This window comes from Styela clava, chromosome 1 (assembly GCF_964204865.1).
Source record: "Styela clava chromosome 1, kaStyClav1.hap1.2, whole genome shotgun sequence".
In the NCBI taxonomy this organism is placed as follows: Eukaryota; Metazoa; Chordata; class Ascidiacea; order Stolidobranchia; family Styelidae; genus Styela; species Styela clava.
Window position 1 is genome coordinate 29,596,229 of NC_135250.1, and position 26,664 is coordinate 29,622,892.

Sequence of the window (26,664 nt, forward strand, 5' to 3'; positions counted from 1 at the left end):
ATTTGTAACCATATAATTTTTGTTTGTCTTGTGCATGGGTAACAAATCTATAGGATGCTATCGCGGGCCAATTTATGAGTTACCGCTGGGTAAGCGGGCTGCACAATATTTTAGTCATACTAGGATACCTGTTAAAAACAAGAAAGTTTTGAATCGTGGCAACAAAAGCGCGAAGGGTGTTTGGGCACTCAATAATGCGCATTACTACTCATTGCGTTAACAGTCAAATGAGATGGCAATCGGAGGCCGCCGACTTATCGATTTAGTGGATTGTATCCTTCGCTTCGACTCAATAGCGACACCGCGTGTCCATCACTAATTAATCAATAACTCGCTAATTATACGACATAATGCATCCAATGTCAATAGGTTTCTGGTCCGAGATATGATGAATGCACATGCAAAATCTGGAGCAGATTCAACCTCGCTTTCATGAGATATCGCGTGTATCTAACAAACAAACAGAGAAACAAACAAACAGACAAATACCTATGAACATACTTACCGATCAATATCGATAAGTAACGATATCAGCCTTTGTAAATTACATTCGGAAAAAACCATGTACCATATCTGCCGTCCGTCGATTTCCTAGTATCTGTACGTTTTGGCAACGCGGTATTATAATCCTAGGTTGGTATTATGTAGTTTTGTGCTTTACATGGATATGCAACACTTGAGACAAAGGCTATTTTTAGTACTCCACTTTATGGAATTCATGTTCGAAAACACTGATACGCAAGCATACCGAAAAAGTTCAAATCTTTCATGGATTCGAAAAAGTTTAGAATGAAATTTCATTCTGCCCCATTATTATTTCCGATTTTTATGGTCGTTTAAGTCAATAAATAAATTTTTTCCAAACAGCAATGTATGCGGAAAAAATGAACTACGAAGTAGCATCTAATTTTAGCATACTTGAAAAAACCTTACAGCCGCTTTTGCTTTATGCCCTTTCAGAAGAGAACCATATTACAAGACAAGTTTTGAGAAATGAGCTAACCAATTATATTGTTATTTCATAAATATTGTAAAGACAGCATTGTAGCAGAAGTTTGGGTGAGCGAACACGTACTACTTCTTTTATCGTTACCGTTTAATTTAAAATCTGTACGTATCAAACCTTACTTGAGGTTTTGTTTGCTTTCTCGATTCCCTAATCAATTTTTATTTTGTTTCTTCATCAATTACTTTATCGTCTAATATGCTGATTATGGAGTCGAAATAAACTTGAACTAAGCCCCTAAACCTCCATTGAATGACCACCTGAGTCGCATCCCCCTGACAGTTAGTTGAGTCCCAGTCAGAGTCATCTCCTTTAGATGAACCGAGTCACCTGTCTCTATTTATTTACTTATTTATGCTTTTGCATTGGGTGGTAACAGACTTAGATCGTTACCACCCAGTCCTATACCGAAAACTTTGTTCACTTAATTCATTACTTTTATATGTATATTATACGTTTTCTGGTTGACAAAACAATAAATCCTCTCACTCACCTTAAAGTTTTCGATCAATGCTGACTAGATCCGAGTCAATGAATCCACCGGTGGCTCGAGTGTTGGACCTAACGGCGTTGGCATCGCAAGTGTAAAATATTTTCATATCGCCGGCATTTTGCACAAAATCTCGCTCGGAGCGCAGGTGTGTAAGTCAGTGGCGTAGCCAGAGGGTGGTCCCCCCCCCCCCCCCCCTTTGCAATGTAAAAAAATAAAATCAATTTTCTCTATCATAGATAGCAATTTTCCGTAGCTTGAAATGCTTCTTAGACCCCAAGACTAATAAAAACACGCGTATTCCAGCGTTCGATCGAACCCGCTAGCAGTTTCGATCTAACTGGTAAAAAAAAATTAAGAACCCCCCCCCCCCGCCCTCTTTTGAAAATTTTTGACTACGCCTCTGGTGTAAGTGCATCAAAAAAAACATTTCGTTCAAAAGAGCATAACAATTTGTCAACAATATGCTTCTTGATTGGCGATCCAAGTTCGCCCCTCCCCCAAATTATGGTAAGTGTCCGCCCCCAGCTTTGAATTTGATTGCTCGCGTCCTATACTCCCACCAATGCAAAAAAAACGTTTCTTCAAAATTCATTTATTAAGAATTTCGGATCAAAAATTAAAATATAATTATTGATAATGGGACGTCATGATTGGTATTTACATCATCATTGATGATGTAATTTTCTAAAGTGCGTAGTAGCACCATGGTACTCCGCTAAGATTGGACTCAGCCCAGCAGCAGCCGTTGTTCTCGCATTCATTTTGTTGGATTCCATAATAACCACATTCTTGACGACTAGTTTCCTGTAAAAATGAAAATATTGAAATAAATTTTGCAAAGAATTTTGTATGTTCTGATTTGAATTGATTCAAGAAGAGTCTTCTGCAGTGAGTTCTGCTCAAACGAATCGCTACAAAAATATATTTGTGTTAGTGTGCAGCAAAACTCTTGAATTACTTAGGTTATATATTATTGTATTTGCTTTTTTAATGTGAATGACATGATACAAATCACAGAAGCGACATCTTGGTGCGCATACTTCAGGAGTACCAAATAGTCATTATATTTTTATTCTACAAAAAATTCATTTTGCTAAATTGTTATTCTTCTTGGGGTTTTTGTCGTGAAAACAAAATGGGTTTTCTAATTGACCAGTCTGTTCCAAACATTTAGCGCCAAGAGGAAAGAGGCATATCCAAGGATTTTAAAAATGGGGTGTCTCTAATTTGCTAATTGTCAAATTATACTTTAACAGCTAGCGAGACTTGTTGCTCACTAACACAAATATATTTCTGGGTGCTCCCAAAGTATTCGTACCAAGACCGATGGTCAGGTTGTTCAGGTTCATCTTGGTATGAATACTTCCAGAGCGCCTATTTCTGTAACGTTTCGTCTGACCAAAGTCAGACTTCCTCAGACAAACTCAGTTATCAGTTAGGATAGTTATATTTAATACTGCTACAGCATACTTGAATTATATGCACACGAATACAGTGGCACAAAGCATTGAAAATGATAAGTAGTATGTCTTGTCGAGGCCCAGTGGATAGCACAAGTTTGATTATTATCGTTAGAACCACACAGTGTGCAGCAAGACTCTTGAATCACTTAGGATTGTTATCTCTACTCTTGCTACAGCATCCTTGCAGTATATGCATACGGATCCAACGGCGAAAAAGCATAGAAGAGAGATAAGTAGTTTGTCTCGCAGAAACCAAACCATTAACGTAACTGATTTAAACCTTTTCACAGAGCGTAGCCAACCTGAAATTTTTGACCTTTCGCCCACTGGGGGTGGGCCAAATTATTTAATGACGCAACATGTAACACGAAGCTTACTCGTTCAAGAATAGAGTAAAAAGGTGTAAGAGTTTATGACTCACTGTAAATGCTGCCAAATTACATTTTAAAAAAAAGTTAACGCCTATGAAGTGTTATAATGCACTGTAGATAGAATCAGTCATATAGGATTTTCATATTTATCAGGGGAGACGAAAGCCTAGAAATCGGTTACAGTTTATGTCGGGTATTGTGAATATCTATTCAGTTTTTTGTTTCAATTGCATGGACTTGATGGTGAAGCCGTAAATGGCTAGCAGTCAACATGACCCTGTGTTGACGAGGAGACTAATAAATAAATATATTGAATCCTGTGAGGATAATTATTAGGAAAATTGCTCAACTTCTCATCACCGTAGGGTGGTTCATGTAACTGCTGGTCGAGCATAGCTTCCTTTTCATCAAGTGCATCTCAAATAAATAACTGGCCAACTAATCTCATACCCGACATGGACTGGTAACAGGACGAGAGGCCATGGTTTGCCATATGATCAAACCGCCATATCAGCCAAGATAAATATGTAAATAATTCTATTCTAACTTACCGTTACAGAACAGCTGACTTCTCCGCCACCCCCTCCAGTGCTCTCGGATACATGAATACACCATGGATCACTTGTACCTTCAGATGGACACCATAAACATCCACTGTTCACGCATTCGGTCGAAGTAATTCCCATGAAACTAAGAAAATGAATTAATAGGTTGAAGCGTGGAAATGAGGAAAATCGGAATAAAATTATGGCCTAACCCTAACCTGGTACACACACTACGGGAGTGCAGATTTATCAAGAAGCTGTGATGGGCTTCAGGGGGTGTGGAATGTCGCAATAATTCCCATGTAACTGTGAAAAACGACTGTAAAAAAATTAACTAAAACGTACCAAAATCCTAAATAAAACTTCTTTTTGTGAATATGAATAAACATGCAAACACCATCGCCAATTTAATGTCCCCTTTTGTTTTTGTAGGGAGCTGGCCATTGGACTGTTGTGTATAGTTTCCAATACTGTATATGAGCAAACAATATTAATCCTTCTTACTAACTTTCAATCTCTCCTCAAGATAAATACACAAACTATCCAACTCACCCACAATCTGTCTTAGCCTCTGAGGGACAAGAACAGTCTGAGCACTGGACATCTCCTCCTCCGCCACCACCTGAACAATAAAGTAAAAAATTCTCAATTAACAGTACTGATTTCCATTGGTCCCAAAAATGGAGAGTTTGTAAGTAATTGCAGTTGTAGCATGTGTCCCATAATTTTAAGATTTGCCGGTAGCCTTTCCTCTAACTTTATCAAGTCATTAGAGTCCTGTTTGGAGAGGTGTGGCGCTTCTGGTGCCTCATCGGTAAGCATAAAAAAGACTAAGTTCCGTGATCGAATCTAGTCGATGATTGGGTGTAATGCAGTGATTCTCAATCATTCTGGCGGAGCAGTACCCAGTGGAATATTCCAGAGAATGGAGGAAGCCCTTGTCTCTCATTGTCAGAACTATATAAACTATAAATACATACAGAAACAAACTTAATAGGCTAATACTGCCAAAAAAAAATATCTTCAAATCCTAGCAAGGTTAATAACAGTAGAAAACCTATTTGGCATTTGATTTAATTAAACAATAATAATATAAAATTGCAAATTTGAACTGAAACTTTTGAATCCCTTTACTGTACTAGCGGAACCTCAGGGTGTCATGGAAACCTGATTGAAAATTAGGTTCTCCGTAAGTATTCGTACCAAGACGACGCACAACCTGAACAAACTTTACCTGGTGAACAGAATATGTTTAGGTTGTGCGTCATCTTGGTACAAATACCTAGGGAGAGCACCAAAAACTTAATGGTGAAATGCAGCGTTTCTCAATTTTTCTGCCCAGAACACTCGATCTTTTTATTGATGCGTGGTTTCCAAAGAATTCAGCTCATATGGTAATAATAAAAAGTTTGACAATTAAAAAATAAGGACAATGATTAACGATATTGAATGGTTAGCGAAAACGCCATGCTTTCCAGGATGGTACGAGGTCTGTCAGTCTGTTAGGAGACAAACTTGCGTCACACAGTCGCCAAAGTACGACCAATTTAGTCAAAATTTTGATCCCTGTTTCGCAAAATACTCTGAAGAAGCTCGCGGAACAGTAGTGTTACACGTAACACAGTTTGAGAAAAACTGTTATTAATGTATTGAACCGCATGTCCTTTTTTCTCGTTTTATTGCCATAATGATCAGACAGAAGTCCACAAGCTTTCTATTTTGGGAAAGGCTTATTCTTTTAAATAGCAAAGATATTCTGAATATTGGAGTTAAATGAACGATATCCAGTGTGAAATACAAACATAAGTCAAGTTGAAAGATTTACTTATTTTAAATATGGATATGGAAAAGAGTTCAACTACAAGATACAGGAAAGGATATTTATGTCAGCTACCAAAAAGACTTTTTATACAACCATTCTCCCGGCTTTTCACTCTGAAGAATAAGTCACTGATGGGTAACAAGTAGCTATTTTTGGAAGAATCAATATTTTTTTTGTTCGGTATTGTTTACATTAATACCTCCTGGACAGGGTGATAGACAAAAAAATGTCAGACATTACTATGAGAGACTTCAAACGGATCTTCTCGACCTTACCAAAGGTCAGGTTAGGTATCAAAAACAAATAAAAACAACGTAGCACTGATATAAGAAAGAAAAGTATTTGCAAGCGAAAGAATTCTTAAAGCAGCAATGCAAAAAAGCAGAATGAAAATTGTTGAAATTAGTAAGCTTGTAAATTCCAGAAATTTGAAATGCCAGATGACAAACAACTTGGTAACTCTCTTTCAGGGTTTCCAAATCGAGAGAGATGACCGCTAGCGTAACAATAGTACAATGTTAAAGATTTCACAATCAGATGAAAATAGGATTTTCTCTGATGAGTGAGATTTTTATTCCCGGTCGAGAAAAGGGGTAAAGAAATGCTTTTCAATCATGTGGCACACCGCGGCCTCTCATCTGTGTATAAAGCCCCACTGAGAATGGAAGTAGCTAACGAGCTATTGATTCGGATACATTCCCAAATTGGAAATTACCAGAAAAAGGATCAGAAATGGGGAGCGAACAACTTTTAGACTCCAAGAAGTCTTTCGACTGCAAATCTTTCACCACAAAAGTTTGAATTTTGTAACCTGATCCTTCACCGTCAGGTGGCGCTGTGGTCGAAGATATTGTCCCGATTGGATGGAAGCACCACGGAATATCAGCTCTTGTTGCAAGTGGGCACCATAAGCATCCGTCTGCCGCACAAGACTCGGCTGTACTGGCGAGTTCGCCACAATCTTCTTTTAAGTTATCAGGGCAAGTGCAATCTGTACAAGTGTTGACGCCCGTTCCACCTGAGCGAACATTTGAAAGGTTTTCAATCAATTTGACCAATTGAATAACAAAATAGGAAGTAACCCCTTCGATGCTATCCAAAATTTTGACACTTCTATAAATTTTTGTTTTTCAAAGTGAAGACACAAGGTCAACAGACGCATTCAATCATGTGGCGAACAACGGGCTTTCATCTGGGTATCAGCCCCAACTGAGAACAGGGGTAGCTGACCAGTTATTGAAACACCTTCGAAAATTGGAAAGTACAAATTTAGACTCCAAGAAGTCTTTTATCGCAAAATTTTGAACTTTGTAACCTGAGTCTTCACCATCAGGTGCGGTTGTGGGAGAAGGTATTGTTCCTATTGATCCAATGGGTTGGAAGCACCACGGAACATCAGCTCTTGTTGAAAGTGGGCACCATAAGCATCCGTCTGCCGCGCAAGACTCGGCTGTACTGGCGAGTTCGCCACAATCTTCTTTCAAATTATCAGGGCAAGTGCAATCTGTACAAGTGTTGCCGCCCGTTCCACCTGAGCGAACATTCGAAAGGTTTTCAATAATTTCAATTCTTTGCAAAATGAACAAAATGAAAATATAAGGAATTGAGGACACTTGGATCTAATTTTTGGAATGCCATGTTGCTGAAATTAATGTATCGGGGTCACGAGAGTTTGAAAAGAAATCCACCAATGGACGTCTGAATAACCCAAATACGAGTAAGAATAACACATTTCAAAATAATTCAAATTTTAACACCTATGCCAATTTTTCATGTGCATGTACAAGAGAAAGATATTGTTACAATAGGATAGGATAAAATTTATATATTTATCCCAAGGGAGACGTCTTAATCATATGGTGAACCGCGGCCGCTTGTCCGGTTACCAGTCGGGTATGGAACTAGTTAGCCAGTTATTTCTTTCAGATGCATGAATTTGTGATTGTTTCATTACCGCAGTATTCACTAGGTTCCCAGACACCCAGATTTTAGCGAAAAAAATACCCAGATTTCCAGTTTTTTTTAAAAAACTAGATTATGATAAAAAAATGAAAATCAAAAAAATTCTCAAGTATGTGCTGACCAAAGAAGGGTATCAGGAAGAAAAAGGGAATAAAAATCAATTTTTCGAAACTTACTCCAAAAATCCACAATCACCAGTAAAGACTCGAAAAGTACACCAAAATACAAACAAGTAACCTGTGCTACCACCGCCATTTCCTGGGGCCGTTGTCGTGCCAGTACTTTCCGCGGCCTTGTAAAAGCACCATGGGGCTGTCGAACCAGACCCAGCGGGGCACCAGAGGCACCCTGAAGCAGTGCAAGTAGCCTCTGTGCTCGCCAATTCGCCGCAATCTACTTTTTCACTGTCGGCACAAGTACAGTCAGTGCAGGTTGTTGCTACGTTGCCGCCGCCGCCTATGCCAAAAGGACAAGAAGATAAAATTCGATTCGATCGTAAAAGAGAAGAGTTGCTAAGAAACAAGCAAGGTGGCTTTGTGCTGTGTTTAAAACAGGTGCAAACTGCAGCTCATGGTCAAATGAGTTCGCAAAGAAAAATTGTGCAATCCAATAAATTTTAACAGCAGTTTTCTTCGAAAATTTATGCGTTTTAACTCATCATTTCTGTAAGGACTTCTAATAGTGACATAAGGTACCATACCTCCATTACCACCAGTACCAGAGCCAGCTCCTCCGCCACCTCCGACATTGCATTCTGATGTCATAGCATCACTGTAGATCGCCAGTATCGGCTCGCCAGATTGATAGATGTTGATTTGGGCCATTCCACCACTTACAGTGATGCATTCGCCTGTTTCGTAGATAAAAAGATTAGATAATGATACAAAATATACCGATAAAATTAGATTAGAAACGATCGATATTAGATCTTTTAAACCGAACTGCACTTTGATAAAGACACAGAATAGGATAAAAAGATTAGATAATGATATAAAATATACCGATAAAAATAGATTAGAAACGATAGATATTAGATAATTTAAACCGAACTGGGCCATTCCACCACTTACAGTGATGCATTCGCCTGTTTTGTAGATAAAAAGAATAGATAATGATACAAAATATACCGATAAAAATAGATTAGAAACGATGGATATTAGATAATTTAAACCGAACTGCACTTTGATAAAGACACAGAATAGGATAAAAGGAGTAGATAATGATATAAAATATACTGATAATAAATTAAATAATTTGAACCTAACTGAACTTTGATAAAGACACAGAATAGGATAAAAAGATTAGATAATGATATAAAATATACCGATAAAAATAGATTAGAAACGATAGATATTAGATAATTTAAACCGAACTGGGCCATTCCACCACTTACAGTGATGCATTCGCCTGTTTTGTAGATAAAAAGAATAGATAATGATACAAAATATACCGATAAAAATAGATTAGAAACGATGGATATTAGATAATTTAAACCGAACTGCACTTTGATAAAGACACAGAATAGGATAAAAGGAGTAGATAATGATATAAAATATACTGATAATAAATTAAATAATTTGAACCTAACTGAACTTTGATAAAGACACAGAATAGGATAAAAAGATTAGATAATGATATAAAATATACCGATAAAAATAGATTAGAAACGATAGATATTAGATAATTTAAACCAAACTGCACTACAGAACAAAAATTACAACACACTAGATGAAGACACAGGTAGGACTCAGGAGAGTTGCCAAAACCCCAAATGATGTTTTTAACACGAGGCATAAAAGTATTATACAGGTACACCTTGTGAAATAAGATATAAGCAGTGGTTGGATTCAGCCGGTTCGCACCGGTTTTACAGAACCGTTTCACAGAATTTTATGAGATCAGCGAACCGGTTAGCATTACTGGTTACTGTCAATTTTCTGTTTGTAACAGAACCGGCTGAAAAATTTAACTTTTGTGAAGGAACCGGCTGACAAAAAATTTGAATACCACCACTGGAGATAAGCATGTTTCAAGCATGCAGGGGCATTGGAAATACAAACAATTTAATTTAATTTCGAATAATTTGAAAATAAGATGAAATTTTCATATTTACCTTCAAGGAAATGAAGATGATATGTTTAATTATACAGAATGTCCAAAAAAAGTAATAACAATTGTAAGTTTAAATAAATTTTACAATAAGAACTATTGAAAAACAAAATTGGGTGACATTTTTGAGCAACCTGGATAATAATCCAAACAACTATCTTGGCTTGCAACATGAGGTTTCAACATACTGTATAACTAATTTGTTGTATTTTTAACACCAATCGGGCAGAATATTTTTAACAAGAAAATGCACTCACCCGCGCATTTTCCATCATAATAATCTCCTTCGATGACATTGCAGTAAGACCCATCAGCCAATCCAGTATTTAAGTATTCACTCATGTCATATCTAAAGTTGAAAAATTTTTTTTTATACATTTTTTTTATTATGTTTTTTAAGTCGCTGGAGCATTTTTTTTAAACTTAGCAAAACACAGTGGGTTATTTTGTGACCCGTGAAAAAGTGGTTTGCCTTCCCTGCCAGCAGAGCAAAACGTTCATTGGGCGAAAAATATATCCATACCCTGCTTTGTTGATTGCAATAAATCCTTTGTTTCCACGAGAGAAAGCAATTTGGTTGTTACCATTTGTCCACCAGTTGGAAACAAGTTGCCCTGTAGAAGAATATATACAAGGTGTTAAAAAGTAACGTAAAATTAACAGAAGTTACGATGAAATGCTACTTAAAACATTTAACGACTGACACCTTTTAACAGTATTGAACTACGTCGAAATGCCATTTTAACATTTCACGACTGACGCTTTTTAACAGCTACTTTTTTAACGTTGCTATGACGAAAAATTTTACCTTAATTTTGCCTAACTTTTTCAACACCTTGTATATTAATAATATTGATAGGTGGCCTAGTGGGCAGAGTGTTAGACTAAACTGTGTTGGCATAGCAGGTCACACATCTTGAGTGTAGATCCCATGTCCACCACCGAATGCATTTCTCAAGAAATGCTAAAGAGGCAACCGCCCCGGGCCGGGGGGGCATCCCTAAAAACTCGCCCCCGGCAGAAGAAAAGTTTGACATGCCCCTGCCACCACTTCACCTGTAGTGTGATTAATCGGATAGGCAAAGACGAACCATGAAAAATCCAAACCTTCTAAAACAGGGGTGGACAACGGGTGGTCTGCGAGACAAGACCTGAGGCTTGATGGGCAAAAGTCTTATTATTGACAAGGGCCACGCTAAATGGCTTGGTGGACTGAGTTGTGGTTCACGAGCCACCAGTCGCACACATCGGATCTATAGAGTTAATATTTTTCAAGAAACGAAAAAATTCAACCCAGGAAGGTAAAAAAATGAGTACTCCTGTAGTGTGTGTACCAGATTAGGGTTAGGCCATAATTTTATACCAATTTTCTATATTTTAGTTCTATTACCAGTCAGGGACTGTCTGCATTAGCCAAGTGAATATACCCCATGTCCATAAGTTTCAGTCCCTTTACACAACTAGATGTAATATAGGCAAACGAAATTAGTTACCTCCATATTCGTACACACACTTCTGGAGCGCTCAAAAACGTTGTATATTTTTCCTCCCCGTAGGGAGCATATTTAGCATATTTCAACAGATTGACTCACCCAGTCTGGCCCTAAGGGACCCTCCCGTGGGGTGCTTCAAAGTTCCCGCTTATTTACTTTGTAAATCAACTCTGGCAAGTATAAAAATGTTCTATATTTTTTTCCTAAGAGAGGGGAATCTCCCTAGCTAGGAACCGCTTATTTACCTTGTACGGATTGTCCGAACGCAAACATGTTCTTGATTTGTCTCCAACGATGCTCGCAAACCCATCCATTTCCGCAACTTCCATCGCTCTCTATGCTTCTCTGGTAACCAGGAGGACCTTGGTCAGTGTTGCTTGAAAATTAAAAATATGTAGATTTAGCCAGTTAAGTGGGGCTGTTAAGTGGGGGGGGGGGGGGGGGGGGGGGTTAAGTTGGGGGGGGGGGGGGGGTGCATCAGTGCATCAGGAAGAGGAAACTGATAGGACGGCTCAATCATGTGGCAAACCATGACCTCTCGTCTGGTTGCCAGTTCATGTCAGTTATGGAAATAGTTAGCCAGTTATTTGTTTCCGATGCATCAGTCCAGTAGCAGGAAAGAGAAACACTTTTTGAGCCGTGAAAACAAAACAAAAAAAAATATATATATATATATGTCCATTTCATGTTCAACAAGAGACCAAACAGTGGGGTATGAAATATTCAAAATGTATCAAATTGATACAATTTCATTACTTCAAAATATTTCCATTCATGATAAATTATTCAATTATTTTTGATTCCCTTTCCCCCCCCCCCCCCAAAAAAAAAACCTCTACCTTTGAAAAACAGTTTCATTACGTTTACTTACTCAAAATAGTAACTGGACATCACACGGGGTTGTCCATATGGCCATGCCAACATGTAGGCAGTCAAGATCTTCAGGTCTAAATACAAGATAGGATATTGTTAGTCACTTTTAAATGAGACGTATTTATTACTTATTGATCTTAAGATCGGTAAGTATGTTGATAGGTATTTGTCTGTTTGTCTCTTTGTCTGTCTGTCTGTCTGTCTGTCTGTTTGTCTGTTAGATGAACGCGATATCTCACGAACGCGTGGTTGAATCTGCTCCAAATTTTGCATGTGCATGCATCTTACCTCGGACCAGAAGCCTATAGATTTTGGGTTAATTATGTCGTATAATTAGCGAGTTATTGACTAATTACCGATCTAAGATCGATAAGTCTTCGGTCTCCGACCGATATTCTCGTTTATCTTTCGATCCAAACCGGACTCCAAACAACATTTCGGCAATGCCCGACACTTTATTACACCCTTGATTGAATCGGAATCGAGAAGGAGTTTGTAAATATTTACCCATATAGCGAACCAAGGTCTCTCGTCCTGTTACCAGCCCATGTCGGGTATGAGGTGAGTTATCCTGTTATTTGCTTTCAGAAGCGTGGACCAGAGTTACGTGAACGTCCCTACAGCGGCGAGGAGTCCAGCATTTGTCTCGCACATAACTATCAGATGTAATCATAGGTGCGATGGCGAACGTACTCCTAACCCTTGAGTTGACTGAATTAAACGACTCGAACTCTTCATCCGACTACCCACCATAAAGACTCGACTCACTGATTAACTTTACTTCGGAGTAAAACTCGACTCTCGACTTCCATACGAGAGTAGAGGACCGCAAGTGTACATTGTATTAAAATATTTACCATTATTGTATATTTTGAGGTTAGCAGCATATCTTGTAAAAGTTTATATATAATGTATAGGGCTGGTGAACCACTTTTTTACAGAACGGGCCACACACACATATCACAAGTTTCTCGGACTCTCGGATGACCCATGCATTGATTTGAATCGAGACTCGTATTATGTGTAACTCATCTTGACTCATAATTCTGTATTTAAACTCCTACTCACCGTATGGATTATCGAATGACACGATGCTTCCGCCACCTCCGTGACCTCTTTGGTTGTCATGGTTATTGATGAAAGATAACGCATTGGTTCCAGCAAGCATTCCCCATGCCTCTCCGAAGTTTTCAAGGTACTAAAAACATTCAAATTTTAGTTAGTCCTTCAAGAACAAACAGCCAGTAATGAGATCGTGGCATTGGATTTGAACCCAATATGTTCATCTATAATGACCGCATACATAGCCAAGTCCAACACAGTGACCATCCTCATATGAGGTGCTTCAAGCGTATCATCATGTCGGGAAGGGTTTAGTTATCCAGTTATTTGTTTTCCGAAGCATGGACTTGATGGTGGAGGAAGCCGTAACCGACCAGCGATTACGTGAACCATCCTATGGTTCAGTTATGTGAACAACCCTAAAAGAGCCCAGCTACCATCTAGGACAGGGAGTCTGTGATGACTGCACAGGGGGTCCGCAGCGATATGAAAAGGGTCTGAAACATATCTATATAGAGATCATAATCTTATCGAATTGCCGTTAGCCTACGTTAGTATGTATTGATTCAGACATTAATGAGTTTTATTTCGTCAAAGAAAACATTATCCTTCCTCGTTGGTTAAGTGCAGAAATTGATACGACATAGGATGGGTGGCCGTCAAAATTAAGATTCACATACAGGAGTTCGCCACCCAAAAAGTTTGGGAAACCCTGCCTAGCACATATCCCCCATCTCACACAGGGTAATCACGTCTAATGGCAAGAGCATTCCAAACGCTTCATGCTACTCCAGCACTCATCATGATGGATGTGTTTTTTCATTGTTAAACATCACACAGGTTATAAACTGGAGCAAACGCACTACCAGCAATTCTAGAATTTGTCCATAGAATAGTTGGGGGCCAAAAGTTGAGGGAGGCACTGGAAAGGGGCCACAGATTATAAAAGCTTGCAATCTGCTGCCCTGGGCCATTAAATTCACTGTTAATAATAAAATTTCAGAACATACGTGTAGGGCATCCCTGTTGTTTCCGAGATTCAGTCCATATTTAAATTCTGTGACAGTCCCTAGTCCGGTATACTGACTCGCAGAGATAGGTTCACCTAATAAATAAAAGTTCAATTTACTCTATGATCAGCATAACAGACAATAGGATAGTTGTTAAGTATATTTTGACCCCCCCCCCCAAAAAAAAAAAAAAAACATACATAAAACAATGAACCCCCAAAAGTTTGGGGACTTCCCTTTTTCATCTAATATAAGGATGCAAGACATTATGTATTACAATTTTGTAATCATTTAAATACTAGCACGTTTCTACATTTAATTTTGATGATCCTGAATAAACATTACGCACGGCGTGACCCACGAAGCTACTTGAGGTGGATGTTTCTACGACCAATCAGCAAAAAGTAAACGATGACGTAGCAATGGCATTTTTTTTGCAGTAGCCCAGGCAAATATTCAAGCATGGTTGCAAGAATTGTCTAGTTGCGTGTCATTTGTCGGGTTTCAGTTGCGATTTCAAAAATTAGTTGTAAATGAGGTAATTTAATTGTCATTGTTAATATATGACGGTGAGCTTCAGTTTAGTTGCAGTAATCTAAAATTAGTTCTTTAAACGTCGCGATAGGCTATGCTAAAATAAGATATCAGTACCTGTTAGCAGAACCTGGTTGTATGATAAAAATGATATTTTTCGATCATGTAACTAAGTTCGTAATGCCAAATCTTCAAAACACTCGCAATATGAGCATACAAAATTCTGCAATAGTAAGGTATTGAAACAATTTTTCTGGGGTCAAGGGTCGGGGAAATTCCATAGACCTACAAGTTGTCTGAATACCATTGTTTTATTTCATATTTTATTCCGTACGTTCTTTGATTACTTGGTTGATATTTTGCTGATATTGTGTTGCTTTTGTGTACAAATATAAGGGTATTACCCTCTTATTTTAACAGCATTTTCATACATTCTTACCCCCTTGGTCGATGACCTCCGAGAACATGAAAGCTCTGGATCCGGCAGGGAATCCCTTTGCTGTGTTTAAATTTGATAAAGAGTCAAAGATGACTTGCAAATCCCCAGGATACATGTGCTTGCAGGCGTCCACCCTGAATCCGGCAACTCCGATGTTAATGAGGTCATTCATATAATCGATGATTTTACCTGCGAATAGAATGAAACGGGATAAGTTTTCAAACTTTTGACCTAGTGGTTAAACCAGGGGTGGGCTGGGTTTCTAAACCAGGGGCCAATGAATTTTGCCCACCTAGATTGGCGGGCCGTATAAGTGTGACGTAAAAAGTTACATTTTACAGAAAGAATGTGTAACAGAATGGCAAGAATGCGTAAGATATGAACAAAAATAAAATGTTGAGGAGCGTTATGGGGATTGAATGATCCAACGGGCCGGATTTTGCCCGCGGCCCGAAGTTTGCCCATGTCGGGGTTAATGCATTGGGCTTAGTTATATAGGTATCGCGGGTTGAAGATCTTGAGTACGAACTTCATGTTCAGCGGTGGGACTCTTGTCTGGGTGCGAACCCGTTGTTGGAATATCTTGATACCCAGCGAACCGTTGGAATACTTGGTTACTGTTTTTAATTTTTAGAGCAATGAGTTCGGCCAGTTTTCCGGAATTACGATGCCTTAGCACGATGCGCCCGAGTCGTCGAATATTCATATAACAGATACTCGAAGTGACACGAGTCATATACATAGTACGACTTGGACTCGTCATCCAATAAACTAAACCACCAGTGGGACTTTCAAATCGCCGCCATCTTTTTTTTCTGTCCGCCAAAGGTCGGTGAGTTATCAAGTTATTGATGAAACATGTTTCTTATTGTGTGTTAACACTCAGCGAACTGTCTTGAGTGATGGATTCTATGCAGTGGTGGGATTCAGCCGGTTCGCACCGGTTCTATAGAACCGTCTCACGGAATTTTAGGAAATCAGCGAACCGGTTAGCATTAATCAGTTTATTTGCTGAAAAAATATAACTTTCATTTCATTGAATTTCACCACTGATTCTATGTTTTCAGTAATTTATATGCTCGAATATACGATCGAATATTTTTCAAGTATTCGAATCGATTCAAAAAAAGAATATTCGATTCATAAATCATCAGGTATTTAAAAATGCCCAGCCTTGCCCGTGACCCGACTTGGCACGCGTCTTGGCGTCTTTATATGGACATCTAACAAGCACTAGGACTTACCTCTGACGTAGTCGGTTCTTTGGTTTAAATCGAGAAGTCCAACCAACATGCAGTTGCGCACCTATGAAAAAAACAACGGATTTATTGAATGAAGATTATTGAGCCATGTTCACAACCCGCCTCTCCATGGACCTTTGACCCCCGAAAAATTCTTCCAATTATTTACCATTGCAAAATTTTCGGGGCTATTTTAATATTTTTACTAATTTTTTATTCCTGCAATTAACTTAAAACTCCTAGGAAGACCGAGTGACCATTTAATTATCTGATTTATATTTAAGTTTCCGAAACACAACAGAAAACTAACGAATAGAGATCAAAAGCGCGAAAACGCAAACTTAGGGAGAGGAGCAACTTTTAAACACGTCAGTAGTAAAAAAAATCCGTTTTGGATTTTATGCTGGCGCTCTTCTGCTTGTTGTTGTTCTTAGACACAGAATTTTAACGATATTAAAAAAACGCTTTTCTCTTTGATTACTGGACCAATTGCTTTGAAATTTTTGAAGATTCTGTTTGAAGATTAAATTTTTCGCTAGAAGGCTATTACTTTTATTTATTTCAAAAATCTCTGTAAACTTTAGGATATTCGTTTTTTTATGTGTCAGAACAAAGAATAGCAGCACCTTGTGACGTGTTCATATATTTGAGTATAGCTCTCTTGTTTTTTATAATGATGTAATACGAGAGAGCTATGCTCAAATATATGGACACGTAGCGCCACATAATTTTGAAGACGCCATAGCAAAAAATAAAAATAATGGCCTTCTGGGGGAAAATTTCATCTATGACCACTGAAAATTTCAAAGCAATTGGTCCAGTAATCAAAGAGAAAAGCGATTTCTTCAAAACGATAACAAGAACAACACAACATAATAACAAAACGATCGTTATGTCCACTACGTTTCCAATAACGTATACTTGTGCTTTTGTTACGAACAAGGCTAGATAAGAGCGGCCATTAATATCTAACAATCTCTCGACAGTTCATTTATCTCGGTTGGTTCATTTGGTGAAAGGATTGCTGATAGCAAGCCAGGAAAAGTCAGATTTTAGTAAATCGTTCAAGAATGAAGCAAAAAGTTGCCAGTGGTCGGCAAACTTTTTTAGGTGATAGTGAAATAGAAAAGGTTTTTCAAAGCCCAAATATTTTGTTGAAAATTTTGAATTTGACCACGTAATAAATTTGCTAAAGAAGCATTCAATTTGTTTAGGTGAAATGAACGAATAGGATCGCCGTAATGCAGGGGTCGACAACCTTTTGTCGCTCACGGGCCAAAATTATAAGTTGCAAGTCATTGGCGGGCCGCACATATTTTTAGAAAGTTGAAAACCGAACGTATGATACTTTTTATAATAAAAATCAGGCAGTGATACATTGCATTGCATCTAAAGAAATTCCATTTGAATATATTCGGCACCATCGAACCTTTTGCACTTAGCATCAACTTTTCTGCGTTTTGTTGCCATTTGTCTAATTATAATTAAATTATAGGCTAATTAAACGAGTTATTGTCAATTTTATACCTGTAAGATTATAATATAATTTAGTCTACACGTGTCTCACAATAAATTCTGTTACGTAAAAAATGTAATCGTCAAAACAGCTGTTTTGTTACTATAATCCAGTGAAGCGTTGCGGGCCGGATTATATTATATATATTAGGTTGACGACCCCTGCCGTAATGTATGATGTTTCTCCGCGGACCACAGCTTGAAGACTACTTTTTATGACCTTTGACCCCCTCTACCGTGCAAAAACTTAAAAACCACAGAAAAATATTATCAAAAGTACCTGATCAGCATCTCCATAATTGTTTATCTCCCCATTAGCGGTGTGACAATTTTCCTGATTGAAGTCGTTTACGCCATAAGGTACGGCTGGGAATTGAGGATTATCTTTGCTTGGATCGAACGAACTTCCGGCGGTACCGGTTGAAGCTAAATTGAAGATTGGGTCAAATGAATCATAGTTTAAAAATTTCTATTGCATCTCACTTCCACAATTCTATTCTATACAGTTATGTGTGATCAATGTATCGGTTTTCCAAAACGTCTTAAAAAAAGTTTGAATTGCAAAGGAAATTTATCGATACCATATATTGTTTGGCCTTCACAGATGTATTAAATGAAGTAAAAATACTCAAACAATTACTAATTGAAAAAAAAAATGGTTAAGATATATTGAGAACTGACTTCATAACAAAATTGAAATTGTATAGGAACTTAATGGAAACCCCGTTGTGTTTAATTAAGTTTATAACAACAATAAGGAGACAGGTTTCCAACCTTTTTCTATGGGCTGAACCGCAATAAACAGTTATATTTGGTTTTAGGTCTAATTTCTGCATGAAAAATTGCCGCAAGCGAATTTTGCTGTAAAACAAGTATTTGTGATAAAAACAGTTAGGTTTTTGAAGTACCTTTCAATTTAAAAAAAAATCGATATTTAAGAGCATACCCTAACCCTATAAACTTAACTGTTTTATCACAAATACTTGTTTTACAGCAAAATTCGCTTGCGGAGATTTTTCATGCGGAGAATAATATTCCTATGCGGCGAAATGTCCTGCTTCGAGAATTCCTGCGGCGAATTTTCCAGACACAGTTATATATAACTGATGCGATGTTTTGTATTAGCTAATTTACTTACGCTTGACGTAACAAAGTGACCGAAAAACTGATGAAATAATAAACAAACTTACGATTGCCACCGTTGCCACACATGTGATTAATAACAATGTCCGGATAAATTCTGACTCCGACAGCGTTACATCTGTCCACCATGTCACTAAAAAAAAGAGAGTAATGTACAAATTTTTTATACGACGGTTATTTACGCATGCCACTCAATGGTGGGATTCAATTTTTTTGTCCGTCGGATCCATCACAAAAGTCATATTTTTCAGCCGGTTCTGTTACAAACAGAACATTAACAGTAACCAGTAATGCTAACCGGTTCGCTGATCAAATAAACTTCCGTGAGACGGTTCTATAGAACCGGTGCAAACCGGCTTAATCCTACCACTGTTGCCACCCCGACCTAGGCCTAATACAAGCAACCATCGGTATCATACGATATGTAAAAAGCTCTATTTTAAGGACGGAATTACGCCCTGGGCTAAGTGAGGCTTGGGATTTGATCCTGAAATGGGTAGGATAATCTGTGATAAAAACTTAAGAACAACTCTTCAAGAGGAATTGCATACGTCAATGTTATTGTTATCAAAATTTGAGTTTGAAGCTGGCATCGGAACACAGGGTCTATGTCAATTTTTTTCAGTCTTGTGAATTCCCGGAGAGGGGAAGTCGGAGTCAAAATAACTTTGATTTTGACGCGGAGTCGGAGCCACATTTTTTCAAAACCGATTCGAGATTAGATTATGAATTCTCCTTTATTCCAAAGCCATGATTGAGATAGCTAAACAAATACACGCATACGATATGAGACGCTCCGTGTGTACCAATATGGAGGTAACTAAGTTTGTTCGCCTATTTTTCATTAAGTTGTGTAAAGGAGGTAAGCCTATGGACAAGGGGTATATTCACTAACACAGACAGTCCCCGAAAATCGGAATACAATTATGGCCTAACCCTAACCTGGTACACTACATGAGTACCCAATATGAAAATACGAAAACTTATATAACTTACATGAAAGCCGCTCTGTCTCCTGATCTGGTACCAAGCACGTAGGATACAGGTTGATATCTTTCCCACCATGGTCTGGTGTCAACGATACGATTTTCATTTGGAGGCGAGGTCTGAAATGTGAATTAGTGTGTTAGTTGGTTTCAGCACCGGTTTTCAACCAGGGCCAATGGCCCACTGCTGGGCCACAAAAACAATTTTGGGTGGGCCATAATCTTGTTAAACCTTGCTGGTTTTATTTGTGTCACCATAGTCAATTTTGATTGTAGTAGCAATGAGTGATGATGCTGTTTTCTGATACGGTGCAGAAACTTTAATTCCAAATATTAAAGTGAAAGTGTATATTTTTGTGGAAAGATTTTTTTTGTAGTTTTTTCTTTGCATAAAAAAGATAACGGGCCACAGATTTTTTTTGCAGCGAAAATTGGCCCCGAAAGAAAAAGGATCGAGAACTACTGGTGTATAGGAATCGCCAGAGTTCCCGTATATCGCAGTGAGTGTGGCCTCAATGAGACATTTTAAATAAGTTTAAGACATTTTCATGAAGTTCATGATGTCATCTAACATGATGTCATCGAAATATGACGTCATGATGAGGTCTAAATTTGTATGATGTGCTTTAGTTGGTTTACAGCAGTTTTTCTCGACCTAGTGTTCCTGTCGCAAGTACTCGCAACCCAAAATTTGGGGCGCTTCGAAGTATTCGTACCAAGATGACGCACAACCTGAACAACCCCAACCTGGTACACATACTATGTTCAGGTTGTGCGACATCTAGGTACGAATACTTCGGGAGCACCAAATTGGGTCGCTTGTTTTCATTTATTTTTTAGTTTATTTCATATTTGTATCGAAGTGTGGTCGAAATTAATATTAGTTAGTTTTGTGATTATATAAAAGATACGGTATTCCTGTAGTATGCGAACCAAGATGGCTGACACCGGAACGTAGTATGTGTACCAGGTTAGGGTTAGGCCATAATTTCAGGTTCAAATACTACGAGAGTCACATGGCTAGCCCAAACTGGTACACATACTATGTTGCGGTGTACGCCATCTTAGTTCCCATACTACAGGAGTACCAAAGATATTAGCCTAGTATTTGAGCATATCCTTGGCTCGCGAAATTTTAGAAAATATATTTTCAAAAATCGGGGTCGCTTTGCTCAGGTATGATTATTTTTTTAGTCTGAGTGAGCGCGCGTTGCTCCTGGCATTTCAGTCATCGTCCACAACTTTGCTCGGGAATTAACAAGTCTCTTTTACTTCTAAGTGAGTGCGAGTCACTTTTCTTTGAGTAAAACTTATTTAAACAGAACAAAAAGAACTGTAGCATATCATTCCAACACAAATTTCATTAACACAATTTAAAACCTCATGAAACAATTTCAGTGAGCCAATGACGTCATCAAAATATGACGTGAAATTCGACGTGGAAATGAGGAAAGTACTGTTGCACATTATTCAAGGACACTTTTCAATGACCCAATTCAAAAAGCATAGAACGATTTCAGTGAGGCAATAACGTCAATGTGACGTCATCAATTGGGAGTCAATGACTCAATCAAATGATGACGTCATACTTTTGAAAATCCATTTCAATGAAAAATAAGTACACTTAGTTACCTGTACACCACCGATTTTGTTTGGTGCCAAGAAATTTTCACATTCATCAGCGATTGTGCCCCAATGCCATTCAAACAAGTGAACTATACCGTAACGGTCTGGAGCGTAGTTGGGATTCCATTGCCCGACGGCGACTCCAACTAGCACCGCAAATCCGAATAAAAATCTGAACATCTAGATATGTGTTGTTTCTGTTGAAAAAAAAATTGATTAAAAACACAAATTTTGATCTTATGAGGTCGTTTTACACAATGCCTTAGATGAGCATATACCAATATGTACGCGGCTACTTCGTTTTTATTAAAAATTAATGTTTTCAGTTTTTCATATTGCCAGCTCGGAGCCATATGCGTAGCGTGGGGAGAAAGGGGGGGAAGGAATTGGTACGTGGGAAACATACTCATGCGTCCTATTCGATACTATTATGCTCCATTCTCGAGCGAGTCACTGATAAGCCGACGTTATTGGGCTTAATTAATATCAAAACCTTTATTCCTATGAACCAGCCGAGATAGATGAAATCGTGCGCTTGGATAACGTCGACACGAAGTAAGTCTGTGGAGGGCTGATTATGACATCATTATACATCAGTGGCTACTTGTACCCGGCCTTGTTCAGAGAGATGTGTTACAAACAGAAAAATCCCACCACCGGAAAAATTGGACTGGCTACGCCCTTTTCCGGAGCCACGGTTGAACACGTGCTTTCCGATCCGCATTCCTGCTTTCAAAATGCAAAAAATTATCATAGAAATACGAAATAAAATAAAACTTTTGACTCACCGTTTCGACTCACAAAAAGAAAGTGTATTGGTAGTGCAGCGTGCCTCATTTATATTCCATTAGTCACCTCAGGGTATCCACGGGCGAGAGTTGGCCGACAAAAAAATTGCGTTCTAGCGACAGAAGAAGCTCTAAAATTGCCCTACTAACGTGTCCCGGCGTGGGAACTTCCATCTGCGGTTTTATTCTTAGTCTACAAGGCCGTTTATATATTTATCTATGTGTTATGCAAGTCGCTTATTGATTTTACAGGTAGCAGACACAGACGGTGTTGAAAAATAGTGAATTTTACTGTAATTTGGCAACACCATTGTAACTTGTTGAAGAACAATAATTTTTTGAACATTCTTTGCTCATACCAAGACCCGTGACAAGCAGTTAACAATGTGTAAAAACTTATATAGAACCCCCCCCCCCCTCAAAAAATAAAGAAACCAATAATAAATCTTACATGAAAAAAACATTTTTTTTTATATTTTAAATAGACTAAAGACCTAATCCGCAACCCCCTGGGTACGACCCACGTGCAGTCACTCTGCATTTCTGAGCAATAGTTACAGGTGAAATGCCAATAGATATGCGCACTCACTCAGAAGTAAAGAAGACTTATCTCTGAGCAAAGGTATGGGCAGCATCGAAATGCCAAGAAGTGACGGCTCATTTCTAAGCAAAGTTACAGACGATAACTGAATATCCAAGAGTAATAAGCACTCAGAATATAGGAAGACTCATTTCTGAGCAAATTTATGGGCATTACTAAAATGCCAATTGCAATGTGTTCTCACTCACAAGATAAGGAAACTCGTCTCTGAGCAAAAGTAACGAGGTGCTACTGAATTGTCAATATCTAGTTGAGCGCACACACACAGACTTAATGGAGACTCATGTCTGAGCAAAGTTATGGGCACTCACGCTGTAGTAAAGAAGACTCATCTCCAAGCAAAGGTATGAGCACTCACTCAGAAATAAATGAGACTCATCTCCAAGCAAAGGTATGGGCACTCACTCAGAAGTTAATGGGACTCATCTCTGAGCAAAGCTATGGGCTCACCCTCGAAAGCAAGGGAGACTCATATCTGAACAAAAGTTACTTACTACGAAATAAAGGAGGCTCAATTCTTGAGCAAAAGTGCAGACACCATTGGACTATACGACTCGTATGTGTATATATATATACATGATAGCGGTGGTACTCTGTGCGCCAGCAATGCCGATTGGCAATTGCTTCCCTAGACTTGAGCGATCCAACTACTATCAAATGAAAAGTATTTTACTTATTATTTTTCAACGTAGATCCCGCAACGCAGCATCTTGTGCGAGCGGCAATTCGGTTGCTAATTTCGCCAGCATGTCGCAATAATTGTTGACACGGACTTAAATGGCCGAGGGTTCTGCGGAGAAGTTTTCAATGTTGTTCGTAAGTATTTATTAATATGCGTTATATAACTAGGTCGTCCATACCGCAAGAATATTAATAGAAGCTTGTTTAATGTTACATAAGGGTCCAATGTAAGTATGCCAGGTCAGCATCGTGGCAATGGCCGTTTGTAGGAGTAGGAGATCTCATGACTTTGATTTTTCTAAACCTCAAGTCTAGAAAGCCTGATTGTATTAATTTCGACCACCGATTCCGGATCTACTGAAATTTTGACTCCAACAAATTAGAGAGATTTTGAGTTTTTAAACCTCTAACGACTATAAGCACCTATAAAACGTTCAAATAGGGTTCAAACTTCCGGATTCTATCGATTCAAGCACCGACTCCGGATTTACAGAAATTTTGACTCCAACTTCAACAAATTTGTAAAAGTTTGATTTTCTTTAAACCCATATTATTCGAACATATCAGATCATAAAAATTAGTTAAGAGTAATATTATCAAGTTAGTTTGAATTCCTGATTTGTGACCACAGAATGAGGGCGTGTCGTAGGCGTTTCTTATATAACTCGTCTGACTTCCACATATGGCCGCTCCCATGGTTACGCACAATGTTGAAAAAATCAGCAAAACAACTTGAATTTCTCAATAGACGCAAATCTATGCCGATTCTTTCCACCGAAATTACGGTCCTCCCGTGGTGTGTGTACCAGGTTAGGGCCATAATTTTATTCCGATTTGCCTTATATTAGTTCTATTACGAGTTCGGGGACTGTCTGTGTATACCCCCTGCCAACAGGCTTCAGTCCCTTCACACAACTAGATGTCACGTAGACGAACAAAATTAGTTACCTCCATTTTGGTACACATACTTCTGAAGCGCTGTGTTACTGAATTTATATTTAGTCGCTGTGAAAGAATCGCTCAGGTTCTAGTGTTCGGTGTTTTTATTCTGATAGTTGAACGACACTATCTCACCCAGTGCGAAATAAATTGGTCAGCCAATGCTGAAGAGAAAAATTTCAGTTTTTCCTAAAATAAAAGCTCATTACTTTCCAGTCAATGCTGAACTAGACCTTTGTTCGCGGCGATCCTATTACCCAATCTATCCAAAACCAGTATAACCTCACTTACCAATAATAGTTTCTTATACAGCTGTTCCCAATCGGGCGCCACAGAGCAATTTGAGGGGGGCTACGATGCTAGGTGCAAAATTGATGCAATTTCCTCGTTCTCCGTAGTATGATTAGCCTCTTTGACAAGGTTATTTCTCAGGGTGTTTTCACTTTCTTGTGCATGAATTGTTAGATCATAATAAGGTTTGGAATCGACCAATCAAAATAACACTATAAAGACCTTTGCTCTGCGAATTCTGGCCTTTAAAGTTGATTGGCAGCCCATCTGATCTCGCCTACTTCTAAAAGACAGTTTCTAATATTCCCAAGAAACGAAAACGGAACGACAATTACGTTGTCTTCGGATTTACCGAAGTACGCCTAGAATGTGCGCAATGCGTGCATCAACGACTAACATGGCGTGCATTGCTGACAGACTATTTTTGAAATGGTGAACAGGGGGCTATGCAGTAGTGGGATTCAGCCGGTTCGCGCCGGTTCTATAGAACCGTCTCACGGAATTTATGAGATCAGCGAACCGGTTAGCATTACATGACTTTTTGTAACAGAACCGCCTGAAAATTCGACATTTGTATGATGGATCCGGCTGACAAAAAATTTGAAACTCACCACTGGGGCTATGACCTATGAGCAATAATAGACTCTTGAAGGGGACCGGGTCATAAAGGTTGGAAACCGGGCTCTTGGGCAGTTTCGTACCACAATAACCTCTAGTGAGAATGCCGCAACAATTTTTTTAAATGTCATTCCTAACCCCACCTGGCTACGTTATTCAAAAACTACCCCACTATAACGTCACAGTGATGTAATAAAGACCATTAAAATATACGGATGGTCGCCTAACTCTAATGAACTCTGATTAACCGAAGTCGAGAGAGCTGTTTCTCTCGTTTTCTCGTCGTAACGATCCCGATATAAGAGAAATTGCTGGCATTGATGAATACGTTATCGTTTAGCATTAATGGCCGCACCTTTGTCATTCCAATGGTATTTATAGTGTTATTTTGATTGGTTTGATTCCAAATCACTTTATATACAAACAGTTCATGCCCAACAAAGTGAAAACACCCCATGAAATACCTTCAAACAATGAAACTAGGGAGAATTGGGATTTTTCTGGTAAAGAGAAAAGTAAAATCAGTTTTGCGCCTAGCATTGTGGCCTCTCTCCAACTGCTCAGTGGTCGCCGGTTAGGAACCCCTGGTATATATATAACACAGAGTCTCATCAGATGAAAATTGCCTACAAAAATCCGATATTCGTGCAAAAGCATTACTCCCAGACAGGGGCGTGCCAAACTAGTCCGCTGCCCGGGGCGAGTTTCTGATAATGCTACCCCTTATACCTAACTTCTAAAATAATTTGGGTGATAAACAGATTATAGATGTCGTTATACACGAGAATAAATCAACTAACGGTCAAGTAAGAAAGAAACGTTTGTTTTATTGAAATGAGCATCAAAAATGTTTTAATTATAAAATATAATAAACATTTTTCCGGGGTCAAGGGTCGGGGAAACAACCCTTGTTGAATAACCATCACTCCAGAACACATACTGTTAGATTTTAATTAAATAAGAACACATCTAGAAGAGCATGTGTAATAACGCAAATTCTGCAGCTCGGTTCTGTTGCCCGGGGCGGTTGCCTGATCCCCCTCCCCTCTAGGC

At 38.5% G+C, this 26,664-nt stretch overlaps 1 protein-coding gene across 4 annotated transcripts; it reads right to left on the minus strand.

Moving 5' to 3' along the window:
* Positions 1-2,075: 2,075 nt before the first annotated feature.
* On the minus strand, positions 2,076-25,114 carry LOC120334747 (alpha-amylase-like). Of its 4 annotated transcripts, none has more exons than XM_078113303.1 (20): positions 24,994-25,114; positions 21,700-21,890; positions 20,078-20,187; positions 19,129-19,214; positions 18,219-18,364; positions 16,427-16,487; positions 15,183-15,371; positions 14,210-14,304; positions 13,206-13,335; positions 12,136-12,211; positions 11,510-11,640; positions 10,295-10,385; positions 10,029-10,120; positions 8,363-8,512; positions 7,900-8,118; positions 7,016-7,231; positions 6,512-6,718; positions 4,431-4,500; positions 3,885-4,023; positions 2,076-2,303 (listed from the first exon to the last, which is right to left on the minus strand). In XM_078113303.1, the coding sequence occupies exons 2-20, from the start codon at positions 21,871-21,873 to the stop codon at positions 2,184-2,186; spliced, it is 2,502 nt and encodes an 833-aa protein (XP_077969429.1). In that variant the 5' UTR covers positions 21,874-21,890; positions 24,994-25,114; the 3' UTR covers positions 2,076-2,183. The 4 variants fall into 4 exon arrangements, with proteins under 4 accessions (XP_077969429.1, XP_077969430.1, XP_077969431.1 ...); XM_078113304.1 differs by lacking the exon at positions 24,994-25,114 and adding an exon at positions 22,482-22,643; XM_078113305.1 differs by lacking the exons at positions 6,512-6,718; positions 7,016-7,231.
* Positions 25,115-26,664: the final 1,550 nt, after the last annotated feature.